At 36.2% G+C, this 27,824-nt stretch overlaps 1 protein-coding gene and 1 long non-coding RNA gene across 3 annotated transcripts in view; both read left to right on the plus strand.

Moving 5' to 3' along the window:
* The first annotated feature begins 6,774 nt into the window (after nucleotides 1-6,774).
* Nucleotides 6,775-27,824, plus strand: part of ERGIC2 (ERGIC and golgi 2) — a 41,355-nt gene continuing 20,305 nt past the window's right edge. The window contains exons 1-6 of one of the 2 annotated variants that reach the window (XM_058743214.1): nucleotides 6,806-6,905; nucleotides 14,219-14,283; nucleotides 16,085-16,227; nucleotides 17,769-17,877; nucleotides 20,428-20,474; nucleotides 21,988-22,058. In XM_058743214.1, coding sequence (XP_058599197.1) covers nucleotides 16,122-16,227; nucleotides 17,769-17,877; nucleotides 20,428-20,474; nucleotides 21,988-22,058 — 333 coding nt within the window. In that variant the 5' untranslated portion in view covers nucleotides 6,806-6,905; nucleotides 14,219-14,283; nucleotides 16,085-16,121. Of the gene's footprint in view, nucleotides 6,906-14,218; nucleotides 14,284-16,084; nucleotides 16,228-17,768; nucleotides 17,878-20,427; nucleotides 20,475-21,987; nucleotides 22,059-27,824 lie in introns of both variants that reach the window. The other variant, XM_058743215.1, reaches the window with a different exon arrangement.
* Nucleotides 24,792-27,700, plus strand: LOC131519809 (uncharacterized). Its single transcript, XR_009265803.1, has 2 exons — nucleotides 24,792-26,330; nucleotides 26,447-27,700. It is a non-coding gene; the product is annotated as an uncharacterized LOC131519809 (long non-coding RNA).

The following is a 27,824-nucleotide window of genomic DNA, read 5'->3' on the forward strand; positions in this document are numbered from 1 at the left end:
AGTAGTTTCAGAGTTCTTAATTGCTTTACTAACTTTTATCAGGATGGGTCAAATCTGATTAAACTCTGAGAGTTGAATGTGGCCAAAATCCAGCAATAAACTGTTACATGTGGCAGGAAGAGACTGTCATATATTACTTGGGGAAAGGTTGATTTTATTAAGACTTGCTCTTTGAGAATATAAGTACCTATATATCTTTTCAGTTACTCATTTCTTTATGTCTCCACGTCTTTTTCAATAATTCTCTTTCTTATCCCTAAAGGATTTAATTGGGGAATGACATCAGGCTACCTTAATAGCTTTCTGTGTGCCAACTACTTTACATATATTAATTTAATTCTAAGCCCAATCGTATCAGAAAGGCATCGTCTCTCCCATTTTACCAATGAGGAGATTGAAGCAAGAGACGTTAAGTGATTTGTTTTATATTAAAAATTTTTTAATGGTTATTTATTATTGAGAGAGCATGAGCATGTTTAAACAGCTAGTTTCACAGCAGAATTAGCACATAGGTTTTGATGATTGCAGACCTTAATCACCATATGACAACGATGAATGTTTTCAGAGGACAACACTAGTGTACGTGTGGAGTTTGAACTAGGGAAATGACACTGGAAGCAGGGAGATACTGGAATGGGGCCAGCTTCATGCACACATTTGGACATGTGAATGAAAATAAAATGTAGAGGTAAAAATAAGGCTTATATGTAATAGGGAGGTTCTATTTTCAGAGGTCAAAAATAGTGAAAATTTCTTTGAATCCATTAGGAATTTCTTGCCAGATGCTAATTAAAAAGACTTTACTGCAGTAGCTTGAAGGAATTAGGATTTTATTCTCTTCCCTAAATGAAGTCAGGAAACTAGGAGGCAGCTCTACAGCTATGATAGCCTGAGGCTTTTTCTGTCTTCCTCCTCCATCATCTTCAGTGTATGAATTCAATCCATAAGCCATAAAATTGTTGCTGGGGTCAGGCCATCACACCCACATTCCAAGCAGAGAAGAGGGAAGGTAAGGAGAAAAGAGAACAAATGGCTTTCATAAAAATCCTACTCAGGGGCGCCTGGGTGGCTCAGTCGGTTGGGTGTCCGACTTCGGCTCAGGTCATGATCTCACGGTCCGTGAGTTCGAGCCCCGCGTCGGGGTCTGTGCTGACAGCTCAGAGCCTGGAGCCTGTTTCGGATTCTGTGTCTCCATCTCTCTCTGATCCTCCCCTGTTCATGCTCTGTCTCTGTCTCAAAAATAGATAAATGTTAAAAAAAAAAAAAAAAAAAGTCCTACTCAATGAGTTTTACTTACATATCTGCCCACCCTGCTTGACAAGCTTGTGAATGTAGTTCTTCATTTGAGTTTATTGTCCAGGGTTCTGGAACTAAATGAGAAAAGAGTATTTAGGCAACCAGAAGTCTCCCCCACTTCCTAATTATCATACATTGCTTTTAATTTTACTTAATTTTAATTTATACCTTTTAAAGAAATAAGTGCAAAGAAATAGTGCTAATTAAAAAAAACCAATACTGTGGTTGTATAAAGCAAAAAGTATAATTTTTTTAATGTTTGTTTATTTTTGAGAAAGAGAGCATGAGTGGGGGAGAGGCAAGAGAGAGGTAGACACAGAATCCAAAGCAGGCTTCAGTCTCTGAGCTATCAGCACAGAGCCGGACACGGGGCTCAAACCACAAATCATGAGATCATGACCTGAGTCGAAGTTGGACACTCAACTGACTGAGCCACCCAGGGGTCCCAAAATATAATTCTTTATTTCCCTGCTGTCCTTGTCCCATTTCCTCGTAATGTTTATAAAGTTCAGAAGATATTATATAACAATAGGAGTATAAGAATGAAATAACAGAGAAAATAGAAAAGAGAAATTAAGAAAATAAGAAAACTTCCTAGAACCAAAGGACATGAGTTGTCAGGCTGAAATGAGCCACTGGATACACTGCACACCAATGAAGATGTGGATCCATATCAGACACATCACTGAAATTTAAGAGTACTAAGGACAAGAAAATGATGTAAGATTTCAGAGAAAAAGAGGTCTCACACAATGGGTCAGGGATCTGAGTGGCTTTAAACTTCTCATTGGGAACATTTAAAGCAAATTTTACTATGGGGACCTCTCCACTGGACTTCTTAAGTATGCCTGTGACAGAACTGCATTTTCTTGAAGGATGATCCAAGAGAGAGTAAGGAGGAAGTCACACTGTCCATTATGGCCTTTGCTAGTGCATTTAAAGCTTTATCATAATTAAATCTTTTCAATTTTTCCCTGACAAATCTCATAGCTTAACTGAATCAAAACTATTTGGTGTATAGACAAAAAGAAAAATATGGGAATGGTACCAATCTCTCAGCCTCATATTTTTCCACCTTTTGCCTCCAAAGGGAAGACTCCAATGGATTCCTATGCGTTCAACATGGAGTTGGCTTATGACAGACTGATGTTAGTGGTTTCTCCTAACTCAGGCTCAGCGATCTGCAACACTGCTATTATGGGAATACCAAGGGGGATCGGTGTGTTCTAGAACATCACCCTTATAGGATGGAAGTGATATCCATTGGGCAGCAGCCCCAATCTGTGTCAAAGACTCCCATCTTTAAGGGGGTCCCCCCCCAATGTAAATACCCTCCATTAGAGGAAAATCAACTTCTGACCAAGCTTACTCCCTCAAATCCTACTTCAGGAGGAAGAGTGTGTAAGGTAAGGGAGAATGCTTATGTCTCACTGGCTTCTTTCCTTCTAAGACCCAGACAGAAAGGAGAGGCCCTTACTACTGATGGCTCAACTATCCTTTACTTAGGAAAACAAGTTTAACAAATAAAAGAATTTGCCAAGTTAGGTTCTTTTGAACAGTGATAGTAAGGTATATATTTTTTAGTCAAAGCATCTCTATCCTGACCATATATTATTTATATATTTAGATGTTCATGTATTTTTGACCTGATATGAAAATTACCTTGTAGGGACACATCCCATATATAGGATGGAAATTATTTCATCTTTTTAGCTCAACATCAATGTTAGATAATTATGCCATAAAATGGAAAAATATCTTCTGCTCTGCTCAATTGAAAGTTGATTTTTTTTTCTCTCATAGCATACTGTTATTTCCCCCTTTTTATGTACTTATGCCAGTTTGCCCATGTACATAAAAATTGTGCAAACATAAAGACACACAGATACAAATATACTTGCTCCTAGATATTCTCTTCCAAAGTTCATCTGGATTATGAATTTATAAATATTAACATCAACAGGTGAAAATTAGGTAGTGATTGTTATAGGGGTTATCAGACATTTGGTCTGGAAAGAAATTTGACTTTGAAAGCTTTTGGATGAGACACATATGCAGATAGCCTGACTCCTGAAGGCATCTGAGTTTGATGGGTGATAAAGCTTGCAGACATTTCTATTTATGTCATATTATTGAAATCAAAATTTGGGGGCACCTGGATGACTCAGTCATTTAAGTGTCCAGGTCTTGATTTCGGCTCAGGCCATGATCTTGTGGTTCATGGGTTCAAGCCCCTAGTTGGACTCTGCATTATCTGTGTGGAGTCTGTTTGGAATTCTCTCTCTCTCTCTCTCTCTCTCTCTCTCTCTCTCAGAATAAATAAAAATAAAAAAAGATTTTTGGGGCACCTGGGTGGCTCAGTCGATTAAGTGATTGACTTCAGCTCAGGTCATGATCTTGCGGTTTGTGAGTTCAAGCCGTGTGTCAGGCTCTGTGGGTACAGCTCAGAGCCTGGAGCCTGCTTCAGATTCCGTCTCCCTCTCTCTCTGCCCCTCTCCTGTTCACACCCCATCTCTCCCTTTCCCTCTCTCTCTCAAAAATAAATAAGCATCAAATAAATAAATAAATAAAAGATTTAAAATAAATTTTGTCTACTTACAGTATGTGAGTTAAATATGCTGTCTCTTTTTAACTTAAAGTATTTATCACATTATGACCTAGGCACTTATATAAAGAATTTCATCTGCTATTAGGAGGAAATTAGTAATGTTTTTAAAAGCTTTAGGAAATAGGGGCACCTGGTTGGCTCAGTTGATTAAGTGACTGACTTTGGCTCAGGTCATGATCTTGCAGTTTGTGAGTTCATGACCTGTGTCAGGCTCTGTGGGTACAACTCAGAGCCTGGAGCCTGCTTCAGATTCTGTCTCCTCTCTGCTCCTCCACTGCTCACATTCTGTCTCTCTCTCAAAAATAAATAAATATTTAAAAAATAAAAGCTTTAAGAAATATAAAAGAGCTACAGTTTATTTTAAAATATTGAGAGTTCACAAAAAACAGCTAATCAAATAGATGAGACAATACATCTATGATGCAAAGATGAAAAATATTAGTGAAAGAATGTTTGGAAATGAAAAGCAAAATACCAACTCAAATGTTGTAATCAATGTAGAGAATATTATATAAAATCTGTATTTCAGCTGGATGTTTTTGTGTTAAAATTTATTGAAGACCATAATAAAAAATGTTGCATACACATGATACATTATTAATAACTATTAAAATAAATAGTTTACTACTAACTATTAAGATAAATGACACCAGCCACGGTCATATATTTGTTTTTGGGCTTATTATTTGGTAACTGTATACCCCAATGTATGAATTCCACAAGAATTGTCTGCTTTGTAGACGTGTCTGTACTTAACACAGGTCATGTTCTGTACTTAACACACCACTTGTCATATAGAAGGTACTCAGCGAATCTTTGATACATGAATGGCCAGGTCACAGGTTTAATTGAGTGATCTATGGTCCCTATGATCTATTATTAGTCATACTGAAATGTTGCACAATGCTTTATAGATATTGGTGGTAAGTCTACTGAAACAGAGATATTAAATGGCAGATAGTGCCACTATAAACATACTGAAAATATTTATCCATTAGCTGACATACCAAGTTTAAACTTGGCACATGAAAAATTATTTTTAAGTCCTAACTTGGTAGGTGATAAAATTATTTAAGAGTGTAAAGCACAATGTTTGAAAATGTAAGTACACAATTTGAGTATAACATTGATAATCATGTATAATAGAAGCAAGTAAAAATGAAGGCACCTGGTGTATAGCACGAAACTGAGAATATTTTATAAAAGGAACTGTCTGATCATGAGGACTGGTAGTAAGAAGGGGGAGGAGACACAGGATTCTAAACTGATTGAATCTAACGTTAGTGGTACCCTTGACTTTCCTACGCATAGAAGAGATGAAAAAGCTTTGGGGATAATAAGATCCACTTGGAATATATCGAATTTGAGGTGTTTGTGGGGCATTTGTATATCTATCTATCTATCTTAATTTTACTAACTTGCTAAAACTTTTACTCAAACTATAAAGAAAAAAAAAAGCAACATGAAAACACCTTTTGAGCATCTGTACAAATACAGGTTATTTAGGGGGGCCTGGATGGCTCAGTCAGTTACGCATCCGACTTCGGTTCAGGTCGTGATTTCGTGGTTTGTGGGTTTGAGCCCTGCATCAGGCTCCGTGCTGACATCTCAGAGCCTGGAGCCTGCTTTGGATTCTGTGTCTCTCTCTCTCTGCTCCTCCCCACTTGTTGCATGCACTCTCTCTGCCTCTCCCTGTCTCTCTCAAAAATAAACATTAAAATAAATTAAAAAAAAAGTACAGGTTGTTTAGCACCAGTTTAAATCCCCAATTTAAAACCTATTTCCCAATTCTCTTCTGCAGGTAATATATAATATAATGTTTTTGTGTTAAGCAAATTGTTTCACAGATATAACACCCACCACCAATAACATAGGATTAAATATTCACCTCACTTTGAAGTTAAGCTGAGTTTCAATCTTCAGGGGAAATTAATTTTGTCTTCATTTGGTAGTCTGGAAAATGGTGAGTTGTTTTTTAAATAAGGAGGATCAAACTAGTCAGTTTTGCTATACTGGGAATTCCAACTCTTAGGGGTCAGCTGTTATCGTGAAAGCAGACTCCTCTGGAGACCAGGGACCAGATGTAACTAAGTGAACAACAGCTAGCTAGCTTCCATGCAAGCAAGAGCCCATATAATCTTAGACCCACAAAGAAGGATGGTCTGCTGGTACCTTTGTGGCTAAGGTAAAGACACAGTTTAGATATTTATTAACTCTCTTAGATCTCATAACAACCACATGAAATTATTATTATCGCGTCATTTTTCAGATAAGGAAACGAGATGAAATAATGTGCCCATAGATGGTTGAACCGGAATTTTAACCCAGGAAATCCTAGTTAAAATTTAGCACCAGTTCCTAAAGCTCTAAGCTCTTACCCACTACAGTAAGCTTCTTCTTAAATATGTGAAGGACTAACCCTGACATGAAAAGTCTGGAAATGAAATTGCATCAGTGGAAACACTTTATCTGCTTTTATATTCTGGGATAGTTTCGATTTAGTGAAATTTCGTTTGAAAAAGGGAGTCTAAATGTTCTTGACGTGAGGAAATAAGGAGGCCAATACAGAAGTCACAAAACATGATGCGGATTGTACTGATACGCATTAGGGTTGCAAATGATAAAACCTGTGCCCAAGTCTGTCATTAGTGATGAAGCACTCTATGAGGCGTTGAGATTCATTCTGTGGCCCCTAAGTGTCATTACAAAGGTAACCCATTCCTTCCCGGAGAAGCTGATTCCTTATTGGCCACGTGGTTACACCTAAAATACATTTCAACCTCTGTTCTGTTTAGCCACACCCCTTTCATATCGACCACACCTGTTGATTCACAAAGCGCTCCGTAAGCAAAGGGAATATCGCGAGAACTCTACATTGTCTCCCATCTGACGTTTTCAGCGGTGGTTGTCGCTTTTGTTCTCGCGATATTTTCGGGTGAACGGGAGCCCGGCGGCCCGGGCTTCTGCGAAACATGGCGGTCGGCTGGTACCATAACACAAGGTAAAATACTGAAAGCCCGCCGGGTGATGTTCTCCCGATTGTTCCAAGGCTGTTCCGGTAGTGAATGCGGTTAAGGGGGCTAAGAGTCTGTCATGGGGTTGGTTCCCTGTCTTCATCACTGTCTTTTGGTGAGAGGGCCGGACTGGGGAGCCGCTCCACCTCCCCCGGGGGCGTTACTGGCAGGACCCTGGGCAGCGCAGCGCGGGGGAGCTCCCTTCTTCTCAGTCCGGTATCTGTGCGCTGTCTTGCAACCGGAAGGAGTTTCAGTGCTTCTCCGATAGCTGCTAACCCTGACCCATTGCTTCTCGCTGTGCCCTGTGCCCCGGTGGCTCCTCTCGTCCTCAGGGAGAAAGGTCCCGCGTTGTGAAGACCAGCCGGATCGTGTCCCTATCTTCCCGGGTGTCTGGCTCCCCACCCCCATTCAGACCAATACCAAATTCTTGGCAGCAAGTTGCTCTCTTTCAGAAAGACCGAGGTCTTGGCCTCGTCTCCAGAGTTTCGCACGCCGCCTGGGGGAATGAGAAAGGGGCAGGTCTGGCAAGATGCTTTAGGAGAGACTGGTCTGAGTGTAACTACTTTTCTTAAACCCTCGAGGTTTAAGAAACCCTCGGAAGGTAACTTGTCAATTCGTGGTAGAGAATAGCCTTGGATATAGCTTATATATAGAGTTGATAGGTCATTGTTTGAGAAAACATGTTTAGGTAACTTTTGTATTTGGGATTTTGTGCCCTCGAACTTCATGCAAAGTTACATAATGTCTGTTAAAATGTTGCAAGACTGGCTTTCAGAGGCAATTAAAGATACCTTTAAAAACAGGAGTTATTAATATGTTTGAAGTTGTATTTAAGTAATTGCCTAGCCTGATACATAAACTCTAAAATTCAGGAGGTTTGCTTGTTTTGTTTATTGATACCTTTAAGTTGGTGCAGTTATTCCAGTTCGAAAAACATGAAAAAAAATAAATTTCATTGTTTTGGGAGGAGGAGGAGAGGAGTTTTGTTTTGCTTTTTTTGATAGTAAACTGTAGTACACAACTGAGTTGAAATGGCTTGAGGGTACAGATCATAAAAATATATCAAGATTGAAAGATCTCAAAGGAAATCAGGCGTCTCCTGGAACATCAAAAAAGAATTAGAAGAAAAAATTTTATTTTATTTAGGGGTTAATGGTTTAATTGGAAGAAATGGTGAAACTTATTTTTAATAGACATTACCTTAGGCATTCTAGCAGCTAACAAATCCTATTTAACAGTTTTTCTGTATTTATTCTGTTTCTGCCTTTTAATGTCACAATAAGCAAGTTAACCTCTTTGTGTCTTAGTTTCCTTATCTGCAAAATGGGAATAAGAATAATAATACCTAACTCTATAAGGTAGTTGGTGAGGATTAAATGAGTTAAAATATGCAAAGCACTTAGAACAATGCCTGTCATATAGTTAGCATGCATTAAATGTTAGCTCTTGTTGTTTTAACATTTCTGTTCCTAACTTCTGTAGTTACTTAAGATGTTACTGGGGCGCCTGGGTGGCTCATTCGGTTAAGCATCTGACTTCGGCTCAGGTCATGATCTCACGGTCAGTGAGTTCGAGACCCGCGTCAGGCTCTGTGCTGGCAGCTCAGAGCCTGGAGCCTGCTTCGGATTCTGTGTCTCCCTCTCTCTCTGGCCCTCCTCTGTTCATGCTCTGTCTCTCTCTGTCTCAAAAATAAATAAACATTAAAAAAAAATTAAAAAAAAAAAGATGTTACCTTGGTACTTAGTCAAATTAAAGACTGAAGAAGACACTTTTTTTTTTTTTGATGTTTATTTTTGAGAGTGCAAGTGGGGGGGGGGGACAGGGCAAAGAGAGGGGGACTGAGAATCCAAGCTCTGCGCTGACAGGCTGACAGCAGCAAGCCTGAAGAACGGGGCTTCTTCAAACTGCATCAGGACCTGAGCCCATGTCATTGCTCAACTGACTGAGCCACCCAGGTGCCCCCCAAGAAGACACCTTTTAAAGTAATTTCTTTCTGATCCCTAAAGTGATGAAACACTCTTCTTTTATGTGGTTAATATGTCTTTAAACTCCATCTTCCAGTTGCTTGCTTTCTTAAGCTGTTATCCTCTATTAATTGCTGAGGTACAAATTGCTCCTTTCTACTACATATGGTCTTATTACAGTCTAGGTCAGTACTGCTCTTGGTGCTAGTTAACCCATTCTCCTTGCATTTGGAGATACTTGTTCTGTTATAAATGTATTTCTCCTGTCCTTGACCTTTTTCCACTTCAGTTTTGTATACTTTTTAAAAAAAAAGTTTATTTATTTTTGACAGAGAGCGTGAGTGGGGGAGGGGCAGAGAGAGAGAGGGAGAGAGAGAATCCCAAGCAGGCTTTTTACTGTCAGGGCAGAGCCCAATGTGGGGCTTGAACCCGCATGTGAGATCATGACCTGAGCCGAAACCAAGAGTCAGATGCTTAACTGACTAAGCCACGCAGGCGTCCCTCAATTTTGTACACTTTGATTCAGTAGTTAGTATACTCAGTGTATTATTTGAGGAGGATTATATTTGTCCTTGCTTCACATTGCTACTAGGCACTTCCAAATTGTGTTGCCATCACTCTACAGTCTCTTCTCTTAGCTTTTCTATCACTTTATATCATCTTCATTCTGTTCATGACATTAACTAACCTCAGATACTATCCCACTTTCCTCAAAGACTTAAACATAAATTTCAAGTATCCTACAAATGTTTGTATTTCTTTTGAGAATTAGAAACATTTATCAAATGACTCATTTTTATCTTGGTTAGAAACTGTGTGGTAGCCTTTATGCCTCCCTCCCTCCTTTTAAAGTAAAATATAATAGAGGATTCTGTGATGCTGAGGATTTTTTCAAAATTGTCACAGCTAATAAGGGCCTAGGTAGTAACCCAAGTTTTTCTGACCACAAAATTCATATTTATACCACCTTACTCAGCTTCCAAGTATACTTTTTAAAAAAATAACTTTGCAGGTTATTACATTTATTTGAATTATGTTGGGGTAAACAATTTTAAGAATAACAAGAACTCTTGTAAAAGGTCTAAGTTGTAAAGTGAAAAGAATTAAGTACTTTTGGGTGATAGTATTTGTCAATTGAAACTAAGTTATCTTTCATAAAAAATTTTTAGTGTAAAGTATTCTAATGCAATATAATCAAATAATTTAAAGTTATAGGTAAGTAGTTTTGCTTTTTGTTTCTGAAGTTTGTTGATGGCCTGGATAATACCTGTTTTGTGTCCTTTCTCATTCTTATTAATGGCTTGTATTAGTTTCACGGGGCTGCTCTCACAAATTCCCATAAACTGAATGGCTTAAAAACGTCGACATTTATTATCTCACAGTTCTGGAGGCCAGCAGACGGAAATCAAGGTCTTGGCAAGGCCGTGTTCCCTCTGGCTGTTCTAGGAAAGAACCTTCCTTGCATCCTGTCGCACCTGGGTACTCCTTGGCTCTTCTTGGCTTGTAGATGCATGACTCTTATCTCTGCCACTGTCTTCACATGGCATTCTCTCCTGGTTGTGTCTCTTCAAATGGACTTCTGATAAGAACAAGAGTCATTGGATTTTGGGCCACCCTAATCCAGTTGATCTCATCTTAACTAATTACATCTTCAAAGATTCAACTACCATATTTCCACATAAGGTCCATTCACAAATACCAAGATTAGGACTTCCATGTATCCTTTTAGGGGACCCAGTTCAACCCACAGCATGGTCATATATATTAACCAATTAAATATTTCTCATGTTGCCAAATATATATTAAAAATAGAAGTTAGCTCATAAAATGTGGGTAGCAGGAGTAAAATTGTTTCTCCATTTTTGTTTGGAGAAGTAAACTTAATTGAGCAGACTGTAAAAGGTGTCATGAACTCTGTTTTAATTTTAGCAAAACATTTTATAGTCTCATATTCAAATGGATGCAGTGATGAACTATGGACTTTGTTGACATTATTTAGATTGAGGGTTGATAATGTGTGTCTGTGTTCCGGCATGAAAGGTGGTTTCTTATTTCTTATGCAGTTTTTCAAAGCATTGTCTTAGTCTCAACTATTATCAATGACTTCCTGGACTTTTTTTTTGTTTGTTTGCTTCTTAATATACATGACAGCTTAGGGAAGATATTGAAGAAAACAGTCTGGAGATTGGGAAAGTATGAGGAGCAGCACCAACCAGTGGGCAAAAAATTCTAATGCAATGGCTTCTAAATTTTTAGATTATGTGGACCAGCACAAAATATAGAGGGAATACAGGGAAAGGCTGGATTTGAGGACTGATGTAGAATTGCAGTTTTTAATTTCAGTAAAGCAGGACATCCAAAAACAAAAGAAACAAAAACCTCTATTACCCACTTTTATCATTTCATAAAAGAATTGACACACGTAAAAAAGGAAGGAAATACTCTCCAATAAAATATTTTTAAATTGAATAAATTTAGCTTAAAAGTTTCTTTTTTTTTTTTTTTTATTTAGGTTCAGAAAATTTTCTAATAGCATGGCAGTGACTTCTGGAAACCAGTGATTTGGCGTATTTCTAAATGCATTTTTAAAAGTGGCTGACCAAGCTAGATGGTGAAGGAAATAGAGTGGGGATGGGAGCAGTGGGACTGGATAACGGGGAGAAGTCCAGTATACTGAAAACACAGGGAAAATGAAGAACAAATTCTGTCCTAGTTAGTAAATTAAAGAGCTGGAAGGATAATTGGTTCTGCTCAGAGAGGAAAACTAGTGTTTTGGATTTTGGAGATGGAACTGTTTTGAAAGTTATAAGAGAAGTCAAAAATGGTCTCGCTTGTGTGTGGCTTTGCATAGATGGAGGTCACTGGCTTAGAAAATCTGTTACATTTACATGGTAAAAGCATTATCATTGTGAATAAATGCCACAGGATGAGTGTCATAGGGTCATGACTTGCAAAGGACTGTGAAGGAATGGGGAAGAAGAGAAGCATATTGAATGATCCAGGTGCTAAAGTTACTAAGGAAATTTTAATAGATCCAGACGTTACTAGAAGATGATCACAAGTACTGAAGTATCAGTGTGCACTGTGGTTTGGAGCATGGACTCTGGAGCCAAGTTGTTTGGGTTCGAATACAGGTTCTACCACTTGCTGTGTGTCCCTGCAGATACTACCTGACTGTTCTGTGCCTCAGTTTCCTTATCTATAAATGAGAATAAAAACAGTATCATCTTTATAGAGTCGTTTAGAGGATTAAATGAATAAATAAATAATTCAAATAATACCTAACGTAAAATATGAAAGCTATAATTCTGGGTAGTATATGTGTTCATTATTATTTTTTTAAAGATTTATTTATTTTTGAGAGAGAGAGTGCATGTGCATGAGTGGGGGGTGGGCAGACAGGGAGGGAGGGAGAGAATCCCAAACAAGCTCTGCACTGACAGTGCAGAGCCTGATATGGGGCTTGAACTCTCAAACCATGAGATCATGACCTGAGCTGAAATCAAGAGCCAGATGTTCAACATACTGAGTCACCCAGGCACCCCTGTGTTTATTATTATTAGAAGTAGACTTGAAAAGGGAAGAAATGGTTGAGAAATCATAATAAAACACCGACTGCCTTACCTGGTGAGTCTCAGAAATGAAGTAAGGATTTGAAGGGCATTACCACCAGGAAAATGTCAAGTGTCGTGAAGAAAGCAGATAAAAGGATTGCTTTCAGAAAAACAGAAGTTATTGGACAACTTGTTCATATCAGAACAGTGGCTCTGTAGAGTAGAGTGGCAAGTATTGGAGATGGAATGAGTTTCTTTGATGATGCAGGTTAGTGCTGGACTAACAGGAATGGGACAGGAGGAGTAGCAGAGTGGCAAGGTGCTCCATTCTAGAAGAGTAATCATGTAAAACAGGAATGGAAAATGCTAGATGGAGGCGGGGAGGTAGCCAGGTAGGAGGAGTGCTGAATAAGCTGTGTGAATTGTTAGAAGTTTATAAAACTTACTAGCTGCTTGTCATATCTTTATATTTATATATAATATAAAAGAACATATTTATAAAACTTATAAAAATATAGCAAGTTTAGGAGTAAAATTCAGTTTTGTCATTTGCTCAGCCACGCTGTACCTATTATGTGCCAACCACTGTTCTAGGTACTAGGACTACTATAATGAAAAAAACAAAAATTCCTCTCCTTGTGGATCTTATATTTTTATATATTTACTTATCTTAACTGTTTTGATTGGTAAGCTGTGCTATCATGGGTATTTCTGGGAAAATTTCCTTCCTTTATATTTTGGGGAATGTCCCACCTTTTTTTTTTTTCTTTCCTTTCATATTTATTGTATACCTCTGTGCCAGGCATTGGAGATACACAGATCAAGTTAGGGTTCCTGCCCTAACATTAGAGTGGAGAAAACAGAAAGTTAAACAAGCAATTAATTGAGTCTGAATTGCCTTTGGAATGACCCCATGAAAATATAGAAAGCAAAAATATATGTCTGCGGAGAGATTTGTACTGGGAATAAAGATTTGAGAAGAATGGGCATATAAATGGAAATTGAAGGGAGGGGAGATCACTAGGAAAGAGAGTCGGAGGCGGGTCTAGAGCTGAATCTGAGTGGAAGAAGAATCTGCATAGTAAACCAAAGTTCTTAGAGATAGAATGAAAATCAGGAATATAATATTATTTAAGGCAAGGTAAGATGCTGTTTCAAGAAGAAAAAGAATTGATAAACTATTTTTTCAGAGGCAAAATTAGGTAAGGACTAGAAAGTGTCCATAGAATTTTATACTGAAGAAGTTGTTCATGGGGTGGTTGGGTGGCTCAGTCAGTTGAGTGTCCGACTTAGGCTCAGGTCACGATCTTGTGGTCCGTGAGTTCAAGCCCCATGTTGGGCTCTTTGGTGACAGCTCAGAGCCTGGAGCCTGATTCAGATTCTGTCTTCTTCTCTCTCTGCTCCTCCCCTGTTCTCATTCTTTCTCTCTCTCTCAAACAAATAAACATTAAAAAAAAAGTTGTTCATGACTTAGAGCAAATTTAGTTAAGAGTTGAACATGTAGTGAGGAAGTAGTCACACTGTACAAATGGGGACAATTCATTCTTTTTTTTTTTGTTTTTAAAGTAAACCCTACCCCTAATGTGAGGCTCGAACTCACCCTGAGATCAAGAGTCACATGCCCTGTGAGTCGCAGCCAGGTGCCCTGACAATTCATCTTTTTAAGTTTGGTTTATAGATAAGCAGCCAGAGATCTATAGTTGGAGTTGGACTTGATCTTAAATGCAGAGTTTCGTTTTAAAGACAAGCGGTTTGAACGTATTTAATATTTAACCCCAGTAGGAACAAATGAGTAGAAATTGAAAGATTGAAGAAGGATCGGTCTTGGTGCAGTTACCACTAAGCAGGTACAGAAAATAAATGTGATTGCTCAGAGTTGAACAAACTTAGGGAGCACAGCTTATGCTTACAAACAGAAGCATAATTTACAAATGAGAATACCAGTTTTATGACTGTTATGGGGATCAGAAATTCATCTGTCTTGTCTACGTGTCTCTTTTTTCCTTAAGAAAAACATACACATGAGAACCAAAATTATAATCCGAAGGCCACGTTGTGTTTATGGAATAGAAAAGAGAAGTTAGTTGGATGTTTTTAATGGCAAATGAAATCAGTCTATTATTGCATCCAAACTTCACTTTAGGACTGATTAGTAGTGCCCCTGGTTAGGGACTAGTGTCTTTTGGACAGTGTTCATGATCACTGCCAGTTTTTACTTCTCAGACTCTCCTTTTTCTTCATGAATGCCCTTTATATGGCCTATTCTTTCTGTATTAATCCTACCCATGGATTTCAGACAAGTCTTTCTGCTTTCTTCTAGAGACCTTCTTTTTCTTTTAGTGACATCCACAACTATTTGATTTATTCTGTTAGGTGCTGATTTTAGTCATACAGCTTTGATTTTTGGTAATGCTTTATAGCATCACCAATAGTCTTATAAAAATTACACAGATATTTGAGAATTCAGTTATTTTCATGGCTTTATAACATATTTTAAATACAGTTGGCATACTGATCAAAAAAAGAATACCAAGCAGTCCATTTTTAAATATTTTTATTTCAATACATACTTATTTTATTTTAAATATTTTATTTATTTATTTATTTAATTTATTTATTTAAAAATAATTTGGAAAGTCCAAAATTTTCTTAAAAAAGACAGTAAAATCCTCCCATGATCTACTTTTAACATTTTTGCATATAGACTTTGAATCAGTTTCTTGTAAAAGTTTCCTTTTGTTTCCCATGAAACTATATGTATGACCTTCTAGTCTTTTCCTAATGTATATGAGTATTTTCCTGTCATTAAATGTTTTCTTTTTTAAGATTTTCAGTGTTTACATAGATTCAGAGCTTTTAATTCACTATAGTTTTTATATTGACTACCAGATATTTGTTTCTAGCTTCAGTATTTTAAAATGACATGAAAATTATCCTCATAGGGCGCCTGGATGGCTCAGACGATTAAACATCTGACTTTGATTCAGGTCAAGATCTCACGGTTCATGAATTTGAACCCCATGCCAGGCTCTGTGCTGACAGCTCAGAGCCTGGATCCTGCTTCAAATTCTGTGTCTCCCTCTCTCTGCCCCTCCCCCAATCACCTTGTGTCTCTCTCCCTCTCAAAAATAAACAAACATTAAAAAATAAAAAAAAAAAGGAAAATTATCCTTTCAATCAAAGTTTTAGTGACACCAGATTATTATTTTAGGATACCTTTCTAAAAAGGGAATTCACTCAGTCAAAAGGGTAGTGGTGAATATTTATATTCTTGCTAGCAATATAGATGAGTGTGCCTATTTTATTTACTTCATTGTAATCTATTAGTGGGAATATATTAATATATTTGTTAATTTAATAGAAGGAAAGTTATTTCTTATTTTAATTTATACATTTAAATATTATGAATGTCAAGTACTTTTCACTTTTTGCTGTTTAAGGTGTTTGTGTGTATAAATTGCCTTTCATTAGTATTTTTTTGTCAGAGTGAGATGGAGAAAGGTGAGGTTCAGCTAAGTGTTAAGGTTTTTTTCTCAAGGAGGAATGAGATTGTTAAGTTGTTTCAAGAACATTTGTCACTTACCTAAAATTAAAAGAAACCTTTGTATCTTTTTTGGAGGATTCATTTATTCATCGTTTATTCCTTAGCATGACTATATGAAAGAAGAAGAAGGTTTTCCTGAAGATGAGGCGACTGAATCGGAAAAAAACCTTGAGTTTGGTGAAAGAGTTGGATGCCTTTCCAAAGGTTCCTGACAGCTATGTAGAGACTTCAGCCAGTGGGGGTACAGGTAAGTATCAGTTCAGATTAAAACTCCCTTACTAAGTGCAACTTCTCGGTGAGCCAGTCAGCTCATACAGAAATATAGCCATGAGGAACTCATCAGTGAATTGCATACCTGTGACTGCTCCGTCCTCATGTCACACTGCCCTAATTTTATTGTCATATACATTCTCTTTGGCATCTAACCAAGAGCAGTCTATGCATTTAGCAGTATTTATTAAAACATTACTGAACAACTTAATCCAATTTTACTGCTTTGGTGCTCTTGAGTTATGTATAATTATATATAAATAGAATTGAACTTGGAGGAAGTTATTTAATGTTGAACTGCTTGAGTTCTACTTTGGTTAAGAATAAATCAATTTAGACATTATAACAGAAATTCTTAAATTTCACATTGTTGGAGAAGGGCAGCATGAGGTAATAGTTAAGAGCTTTGACTCTAGAACCAGACTGTCTGGATTTAAATCCCACCTCTTCCCCTTCCTAAGTACCTGACTTTGAGGAAGTTAACTTAATCCATCTATGCTTTAGTTTTTTCTTCCATGAAATGGGGATGGTATCAGTATTTCCCTGGCAGGGTTACTTTAGTGATTAAATAAATTAATATTTATAAAATGTTTAAAACAGTACCTGTTACAAATAGGAGTATTTATTAAATAAAATAAATAAATAAGAAATATATAAGAAAAATATGCAACTATGACAGTATTTACTATTATTTCTTTTCCCATGAAGAGCTAATAAAATAGCATATTTCACATAAGATTGATATTTCATTTGGTAAAGTATAGTAAGGGGGTTGCTATTTCTAACCTGCAATTAAGTTTTATTAATGAAAACAGTGCAAGTTGTTGCATGATCCATTTTAAGTGTGTTATGTCATAATATCTGATAGTTCTCTTATTTTTGTCAAATCTTTTACCTGTTTTTATAAATGAAGTGATATATTTGGGAGATTCTAAAGTAGATGAGAGTTTTATTAGAGATTTGGAAATGTTATTTGAGTTTCTGGCACACAGATTGTTATCGCTTAGGAATTAGTCTAGGAATTTAGACTAGGAATTAGGAACTAGCAATTTAAACTAGGAATTAGTCTAATTTTGTTTTTTATAGGTTGGGCTACAGGCATGGATGATGCATTTTTAATTATGAGGGTACTGCTTTCAAATTTGTACTGTAAAACTATGCTTACTTTCATCATTTATCATATCTATGGCACTGCTGTACATTAGAAAAGAACAATTTTGTGTGTCGTAAAATTTTGGCAAATCTATTTAGTGAGAGATACCTTTAGTACTGCTGAGATAAAATGTTTTCTCAATAGTAGAAGTGCTGTGTTTATGTTTGTGCTCAGTAAATCCTCATTTTTTAACTATTTTAGAAATCTATGTGAATATTTTAAGAAAAGCCTTTTATAGTAGTATCCATTTATGTGGCAATCATATAAGGGCTTTCTTTGCTAATTTTAATCCCACTTAAAATAGTTTCCCATTGTTTCCTTTTTAAAAATTGTTTTAATTCTGTTTTGTTTGTTTGCTTTCTCAGTTTCTCTAATAGCATTTACCACTATGGCTTTATTAACCATAATGGAATTTTCAGTATATCAAGATACATGGATGAAGTATGAATATGAAGTAGATAAGGATTTTTCTAGGTAACTTCTTTTTTCTTCTTGAAATACTTTTAGACTCAAATTGTTTTGAAGATAACATACCTTCTTTTTAAAAATTTTTTCTAACTTTTATATGTGGTTTATTTTAGTTATGAAGAAATAGTACTGGAAAATCCTCTTTAATTGCATGCATTAGGTGACATATTTTAGAATCCTTTCAATCCTGGTTAAATTCTAAAAGATTTTCTTGAATTAATATGCACTTGTATAAAAAAGGTTAGGAGGACATAATATATATTTAGGTGTTTTAATGGTAGAAATTGTTTAATGTTTTGAAACTGTTTACTCTTTAGATTTTGAACTATCTTACTGACTTGTGTGAGCTGGAAAAGCATCTAAAAGCTACATTGTGTATGCTTAAAACTAGATTTATATAAATTACATCTAAATAAAATTTTAATGTAAATAGTGTCATCTTTAAACCTTTGAAAATATATTCTTTTATTTGTATTTGTATTTTTTAATGATTGAAGATAACAGGTTTATAATATTAAGACTGCACTGGGGGGGGCGCCTGGATGGGTCAGTCGCTTAAACGTCCAACTTTGGCTCAGGTCATGATCTCACAGTTCGTGAGTTTGAGCCCCACATCGGGCTCTGTGCTGATAGCTCAGAGCCTGGAGCCTGCTTTGGATTCTGTGCCTCCTTCCATCTCTGCCCCTCCCCCAATTGTGCTCTGTCTCTCAAAAATAAGTAAATGTAAAATAAAAAACAAAAAAAACAAAAAAAAACACTGCATTGGATGGTGGGCAGGGGTGGGGTGGGGGACATTTACTTCTCAGTTCCTATTCCAGCTCTGCCGTTCAGGAAGTTACTAAATCTATATCTGCATGTGCTTTAGTCTCCTTTTTCATAAAATGGGGATAATTATAGCACCTTCCTCATGGGGTTAATGAGAATTAAGTAAGGCAGTATTTGTAAATTGCTGTGTAACCTTGGGCAAATAACACAACTGACTTCTTTTGGGCCTCAGTTTCTTTGTCTATAGTATGAGTATTATTCTTGATACCATTAGTTTTCAAAGAGTTTGTTGTTTTAAGCACCAGTGAATCACTTTTTGCTTTTTTTCCAATGAAGTATTTCATAGGTTACCACGTAAGCCAAGTGGGGATGCCCAGAAGCTTGGCCACTTCACCTTATTCTCTGGTTCCTACAGCATCTCCTGAGTCATTTGGAGCACAGTTTGAACTCTAGACAGTTTTAAGACTCTATGGAAGCTCCAAAAATCTGTAATTCCTATTGAAACAAGATAAAATGATTGGAATGAAAAAGTTTTTGATTGGAAGTACAGGATGGGACTGATACGATTGTACTCATTCTGTTATTCACTGATGATTGATTAATTTTGATACTTGAAAATTAATTCGATTTCAAAATAAGGCATTGACTGAGCCTTTTTAAAGGCCATGCAAAATTTTAAACATCAGTGTTGTTTTTTTTTTCTTTTTCTGGTAGTTTGTAGCTACCAGTTTGTAGTTTGTAGTTTCTGGTAGCATTTACCCTGAGCCACACAGACCTAGTTTTCAATATACCACTTCAGTCAGGCATTTAGGCTGCTTTGAACACCACCGGCTTATCTGCAAAACTGAAGCTGTATACTTTATAGGTCCATGATAGGGAATAAAAATTTAATATTTGTAGGGCATCAGGCATAATGCCTGATATATGATATTTATTTGATAAATAGAGGAGAAAGACTTGTAATTCCTAACTCTTGATTTGGAAAGTTTTACGTTTTCAAAAGAATATTCTATATAAGGTTTATGTAAACAGAGGTAGACTTTTCTGAGTTGCTTGGAGTTATTGTTGAGTTTGTTGAATTACCATTATCGAATTAAAGGATATTGTGTTAAAAACCTGTGACATCAGAAAGGCTTTTAGAATTGCAAAATAGAATTTTTACTTTCAAAATGCCTTTGTGTTGGCCATAATAAATGCTATCCAGTTATTTATTTATTTTTTAATTACTTTTTAATCTTTATTTTTGAGAGAGAGTGAGAGAGAGATTTCAAGCAGGGGAGGGGCAGAGAGAGAGGGAGACCTAGAATCTGAAGCAGGGTTTAGGCTCTGAGCTGTCAGCACAGAGCCTGATGTGGGGCTCGTATTCACTAAACGTGAGTCCGTAACCCGAGCTGGAGTTGGACTCTTTTTTTTTAATTTTTTTCAACGTTTTTTATTTATTTTTGGGACAGAGAGAGACAGAGCATGAACGGGGGAGGGGCAGAGAGAGAGGGAGACACAGAATCGGAAACAGGCTCCAGGCTCCGAGCCATCAGCCCAGAGCCTGACGCGGGGCTCGAACTCACGGACCGCGAGATCGTGACCTGGTTGAAGTCGGACGCTTAACCGACTGCGCCACCCAGGCGCCCCTGGAGTTGGACTCTTAACAGACTGAGCCACCCAGGCTCCTATCCAGTTTCTAATCAACATATTTTATTCTGTTTGAAATCTGAGTTTTCATAGATCAGTTTATTTGTTTCTTACATTTTGTTGATCACTTGGTAATACTAATACTTTCTTTTTGTCTTTTAGCAAATTGAGAATCAATATAGATATTACTGTTGCTATGAAGTGTCAATGTAAGTACACATTAACTTGATGAATCCATTTATTGTTTATGTTTTAAACAATTGCTAGTAAGTAAAACCACTGGTGGTGCCTTAACTTTATTTTTTCCTTTATGATATCTTAAAATGCTATGGTAATGTTATTTAATAATGCAAGTTATTTTTTTACCCAGCTTATATTCTTTAAATTTTTTCTCCATAAAAAGGAGATTTAACTTTCATATTAGTATAATTAAAAAGAAAATCGGAGGAAATTCTTGTGAGTTAGAGTTCTAATTTGGGTGTATCATTTATTTCTTATTTGGAGTACCAGTTTTACACCCATGCTCTACGGACATATCCTGTTTGACTGTTTTGGTTTACTACTCTTTACTTATGCATATTAAAATATGGATTCAAGTCTTTTTTTTTTTTTTTAATTTTTTTTTTTAACGTTTATTTATTTTTGAGATAGAGAGAAAGACAGCATGAATGGGGGAGGGTCAGAGAGAGGGAGACACAGAATCCGAAACAGGCTCCAGGCTCTCAGCTGTCAGCACAGAGCCTGACACGGGGCTCGAACTCACAGACCGCGAGACCATGACCTGAGCCGAAGTTGGCCGCCCAACCGACTGAGCCACCCAGGCGCCCCTGGATTCAAGTCTTTTAACTTAATAATGATGATACTTTTTTCTGTTTTCTTGTTGCTTCATTTGATTATACTGCTAGAAGTAGAAAAATGTTAATATGCTAGATAGATAATGTTTAGATCAGTATTGCTGTCAAAAATGAGGATGCTTTTGCATGAAAGATATCTTTTGAATTACTGCCTAAAATGTGAAGACAAAGAAGTTAGTATTTCACATAAAAATTTTTTAACTGTGAAATAGTTTTATCTAATTAAGGAGATTAATTTCTGGGAGATTTCATTGAGAAAAACTTTAAATCTCTTTTTTCATTTATTTTTTCTTATGGTAGTTGTTTTAGGAGTAAAGAAACACATATTTATGAGTCTGTGTTATTACTGAATATATCATATTTTGCTTTATTTTAGATGTTTGAATACCATTAAAATTTTAGTCTTTTCAAAATAAACTTTTCCTATTTGTTGATTTTTAAAAAGTCATCAGTAGTTTTCTCCTAAAATTTCTTTTAATTTCTAAAAATAATTCTTGTATTTAATATTTCATATACCAGCCATTTAGTACTTGTGATTAGGTTCTTGACCATTTTTGCAAAGCTCTTCAGTTCAGTGAAGTGAGTTTACGCTTTTTACTATAAGAATATGAAATTACATTACATTTCATAATATTTACTGAACAAGAACTAGAAAAAGTATTATCGATTTTTTGGAATACTTTCCAGAAGTATTTTGGAATACTTTCCACCAAAACTATGTAATGCTACTTATTTGAAGAAATAAGTGGTATAGGCAAATGATTATATATGTTTGAATTTTCTGTTAGTCATCTCTGTTTGTTAATTTATATCAGATATAGTTTGGCTCTGAACATAGAATGTAAAACTTCTAATTTTTTTTATGCAGATGTTGGAGCAGATGTATTGGATTTAGCAGAAACAATGGTTGCATCTGCTGACGGTCTAGTTTATGAACCAGTAAGTTTAATGCACATGTTTTTTTTAATTAATATGCTTTGAGTTATTGTTTTCTTGAAGACAGTTTTGATATTTGCTTTTAGTTTTGTATGAGCTAGACCCTTTTTTTTAATTCAAAAATAATCCATATTCTTTACGAAGATTTGGGGGGGTAGTTATATCTAATCCCAAAGTCTTGAGATAACCATTGTTAATTGGATAAGGCTGTAAAGTCTGTTTTATAACCTTATTTGTGTTTTATATTTTTTGTTAATGCTTCCTAATAGTTTTCTCTTTTCTTATAGTTGCTTTAATGATGAAATTTTCTTTTCTTCGAATGATTTGGAATGATTTGGAAATTCTGTCCTATTTGTATTGTACCTTTACCAAATTTAAGTCTAGAAATGTTTCAGCTGTATTTCTCTTATCATAATCAAGAATGAAGCAATATCTAGAGGAGAAATTTTCTATGCATTTACTTCTCTCTTCTTCATATTTCCATTTCCCAAAGTTAGTGAAATCCTGACATTCTTCTACTGTTGGCAGAGTACGAGTTGTGTATAACCAATTTATCAGAAACACCACCACATGACAGGGGCAGGTAAAACACATTCCAGGAGCAGGTGATAATAAGTCATGATAACCAGCTCTAAAGAAGCTTTAGGGAATAAGGAATGGAACTCCCAGCCCCTTTGAGTTGCTCACTGCTTTGTTGGCATTGTGGTACTTATGTTTATCCATGCATTCTTGAGTTCTTTTGTTTATCATTGACAGTTGTGAACACTTCTTTAAGCAAATTGCAAAGTGAAGACTAAAGGTGATGGAGAAGGATTAGAAGTAGCTGAATTTCATGGGAAAAAAAAAAGGAAGCCTTTAGGTCAGTTTTGATTACCAAATTATTTGTAGCTTATAGCAATAAAATATATTTATGCCTTTTGAAACACACTTTTTAAGTAGAGATTTCTAAAGAAAAGACAACTTTGTTATTGCCACACTGAATCTCTCTGCTCCCTAATTCCTGTATTCTCACTCAAAAAAACTGATTTCACAGTAATTTTTTATGAGGTTAGGTACCTTACACATTCAGGTACCATGTTATCACGTATTAAACTAGTATCTAGAGATGTAGATCTTGATAATTATTAGACACTTATGATGTTTGTATTACATTTCATACTATTAAGAATAATTACTGTTTTAACTCTGTTTTATTGCTTTTATTTTCTACCATTCTTTATTTTTTATCATTTTGCAGAAGGACTTTTTGAGACTTCTTAATCAGTAAGAATATGTGGGTTATATTTTATAGACTCTAGCACAACTGCCTACGCCGTTCTGTTCTTCATACATGTGAGTTTAGCTCAGGATATGGTGTTTTGTATTCAGAACTTTATAGACCTTCCTTCATTGTTTTCTGATGCAATTATTTTTTCCTTCACGTATAACCTTTTCATGCTTGAATGCTTTTTTCTTTTACTTTTGCAATTCACATATTTATCCCATATATCCAGGTGTGGATCCCCTTTGGGTGTGGATTTTTTCGTTTTTGTTTGTTCTTTGGTTCTTGTTGATCTTAATGATCTGAATTTTAAAGTTTATATGTGTATATATATATGTGTGTGTACACACACACACACATATACACACACTCATATACACACACACACACACTTTTTGGCTTGTTTATCTGCTTTAATTTTGTTTAAAGCAATGGTTTTACCTCTGCTTTTTAAAATTCTTATATGATGCTGAATCTCATGGAGTGGTTCTCAATATTCTTATCAATTCTTACATTAGATGTGTATTTCATACTTCTCTGAGTTCTGAGAAATTACCTTGATCCAGCATGACCTATCTTCTTTTCAGTGCCTTCATTATATTTTAAAATTCAATGATTATATTCTATATCTTTAATATCTCATAGATCATTCCATTTTTTTCCTGTCTGCATGATGCTAAATGTCGGTGAGAAATAATTAGAAAAACTTAACACTTTTCTTCTTATTCCTAGCAATGGTATATAGAGGAAAATTAGCCCTCATACTTGAGATTGACCACTTTTTTCAAGTTATTGAATCTTTTTATACATTCATTTATTTATTTATTTTCTTGTCTAATTTTAGAATGGGGATATAAAGTGGCCCATTAAGTGATTGAGAGTTGAAATAGACTGTTGAGTTATGTCAGTTCCTATCTGACCCACCTTCTCCAACACACACACTTTTTTTTTCATACCTAGATGAAAGGGTATAGATTTAGATATACTGTGTTTCTTTTTTTTTTTTTTTTTGATCCTTATTTTTGAGAGAGAGACAGAGCATGAGCAGCGGACAAACATAGAGAGAGAGGGAGACAGAACCTGAAGCAGTCTCTAGGCTCTGAGCTGTCAGCACAGAGCTCAACATGGGGCTCAAACTCATGAACCATAAGATCATGACTTGAACTGAAGTTGGATGCTTAACCGACTGAGCCACCCAGGTGCCCCTATACTGTGTTTCTTTTAAATCATGTTAGGGGCGCCTGGGTGGCGCAGTCGGTTGAGCGTCCGACTTCAGCCAGGTCACGATCTCGCGCTCCGTGAGTTCGAGCCCCGCGTCAGGCTCTGGGCTGATGGCTCGGAGCCTGGAGCCTGTTTCCGACTCTGTGTCTCCCTCTCTCTCTGCCCCTCCCCCGTTCATGCTCTGTCTCTCTCTGTCCCAAAAATAAATAAAAAATGTTGAAAAAAAAATTAAAAAAAAAAAAAATAAATAAATCATGTTAGAGCTTAAGATGCTTTTGAAGAGGAAGGAAGAAGTTGGTATTTGGTCCAGGATAGTGGAGTGGTCCACCAGGGCCCTCCCAAATTTTCTTTTCTGTGTTTGTTTTGACAGGCTAAATTGAGCTAGGGTAACTCCTCTTTCTTTAGCTCATGTGACCATCCTCATTAGCAACCAGCTGTGGCAGCATTCTTGCTTAACTTAGAACACTGTCCATGCCACATAAGAGCTAGGAATAACACTGCTTTGGAATGTCCTCACCATGTGGTCTCTGGCACTTGATTGAACTCCTGAAAGTGCTTCTAGGGTAGAGACTGCTTCTTCCTTGGGTGTCTTACTATCTTTTATCACTGTTTCCTCTCTTACTCTGAATTAAGGACTTTCCTTGTTTCCTAATATAAACTTCTCTGTCCCATGAAATAAATTATGTCTTGGACTCTTTTCTCACTTTAGTCTCCCTTTCACCCTTGTATGCAAGCTTGCATAACTTCTTGACGATTTCTAGCATGGGGATGCGAATTTAAAATTATTTAAAATGATAATATAGATTGTGTCCTCATTTTATGTTTCTCTGAACATTGTGAAAATTTGGTTTTGAGGAGATTTAATCATCTTTAACCTCCCCTCTAAAATTAAAAAAATTTTTTTTTAAAATATTTATTTACTTTTGAGAGAGAGAGAGAGAGAGAGAGAGAGAGAGAGCGCGCACCAGTGAGTGAGCAGGGGAGAGGCAGAGAGAAAGGGAGACACAGAATCTGAAGGAGGCTCCAGGCTCTGAGCTGTCAGCACAGAGCCGGACGTGGGGCTCGAACTCACAAACTGCGAGATCATGCCCTGAGCCAAAGTGAGATGCTTAACCAACTGAGCCACCCAGGCACCCCTAAAATTTACTTACACTTTTTCTTTAGCATTCTCTCCTTATTCTGAGTGGCTCTCATTCCTACTCTTTTTTCACATTTGTTAAGTCCCTGATTTTGTTTACATATATTTTCTGGAGAGCTTGTCTCTCTAGCTAGATTTTTAAGCTCCTGAAAAGCATTAATTTTATCCTTTCTTCTTTGTTTCACAAAATGTGAAGTATAGGTGCCTTGTTAGATAATAGGCAATAAGGAATATGTTAGAATTATGCAATTGTAACAAGATTATTGATTATTACATTGTCAACAGTTAGTCATCTCTTTCAGTCACTTGTGGAATAGGAAAGCTTTATTTAAATTTAACTGTCCTATGGGGTGTGTGGGTGGCTCAGTCAGTTGAGCCTCGGACTCTTGATTTCGGCTCTCAGGGTCATGGGATGAAGTCCTGTGTCGGGCTCCACACTGAGCATGGAGTCTGCTTGAGACTCTTTCCCCTCCTGCTCCCCCCCAACAACAAAAAAATTAAATTTCACTGTCAAGTAATTAAAAGTCATGTCTTGGCCAGAAAGGTAGGAACTTAAAAATACTTAATTGTATACTTTTCATTAGTAATTTTTAAAATGTTCAGTACTTCTGGTAAGTATTCGTTCCTTTGTCCTAATTTATATTAAAATATTTAGGTAATGCTTCCGATTCTGTGTCTCCCTCTCTCTCTGCCCCTCCCCCATTCATGCTCTGTCTCTCTCGGTCTCAAAAATAAATAAACATTAAAAAAAAATAAAAAAAAAATATTTAGGTAAAAATTATCAATATAAAATTATTTGAGAAAATGTTTACTTGTTTTTATGTTTTCATACTTACTATCCTAATATGTACTCTGAATATTAAAAACTTAACCCTAATAGCTTTACTAGTTTCCAACTTGTGATCACACATTATGCTATGAGAGTTACTACTTTGCTATTTACTATCATATTTCATTACTATTTCTTTACTTAAAAGAATTTTAAAAATGGTGGAAAAGTGAGGAATCTGACAGCTGGGTTTATATATGGACTCTTACAGTCTCTGATTTTGGAAGAAGTTTTTAACCTATTGAGCTTCTTCCTCACATAAAAAAAGGCAAGAATAATAACAAACTCAGAGCTTATTCTGAAGGTTCAATGAAGTGATGAATTAAGTAACAGTATGTAGCATGCGGTAGGCTACTCAGTAGATCCTTTCTACTTTACCCACATGCTAAGCACTACACTAAGCAGTTTGGGGAAGTCAAAGGAAGAATCACATAGTTCCTACCTTCAAAAGTTTTATTTACAAGGTAACTGGGAAGCAGTTGCACGCAGCCTCTTGTTTGCCATCGTGTGTTTTACAGATGTTAGCATTTTCCTTGTGTGATATGGTGGGAAAAGGGTGGGAAACATGCTGTAGACAAGTTCAGCAGGAGTAATCAGAGATAATTTCATTGTAATCAGAAAGATGGAGGCAATTTAACCTGGAGGATATGGTATGTAGGATTTTGACAGACATGAGGGTCACAATTACAGGAGACGAAGTTCCCAGGTTGGTATAATTAAATTACCAAAGGCAGAGATGTAGAACTATTTGATAGAATGAAGGCTTCTTCCACTTTGATTAAAAAACTGAGGATTTTATAGAGAGAGAGTAGTAGGTTAGGAGCCGATTATGGAGGGATAACTAATATTGCTAAATTTAAAAAGTAGAATCTATATGCTTTGTTATGATTACCTTTATAAAAATCAAAAGTGGGCCTTTTTATTGCAAGGTTAAATTGTGGATATTGCCACAAAGCATGGAAAGCTTGCATATTTCCCTCTGATTCCACAAGTCACCTAGTCTGACTTTGAATTCATGAAGATAGTACTTAAATACAGTTTCTTGAATTATTCCTTATTTTATTCATACTTTTGGGAATTACAGGGCAATTTGTGTAGCTTGTTTCAAAATTGTTGATTTCATCGTGGCATCTTTCTGGCAACAATGTGGGCTTTGGATGCTTGGATATTATAGTTGAGCTTTATGTTTTTCTTTTTCTTTTACAAAAACTTTCATGCACGTATCATTTAAATGATTTTAAGTCCTAAAATACCATTTTGTACATATGCCAGATTATCAGCTTATAGTCATTCCTATAAATGTGGATAACTGTAACAGGT

Source organism: Neofelis nebulosa, chromosome 8 (assembly GCF_028018385.1).
Source record: "Neofelis nebulosa isolate mNeoNeb1 chromosome 8, mNeoNeb1.pri, whole genome shotgun sequence".
Lineage (NCBI taxonomy): Eukaryota > Metazoa > Chordata > Mammalia > Carnivora > Felidae > Neofelis > Neofelis nebulosa.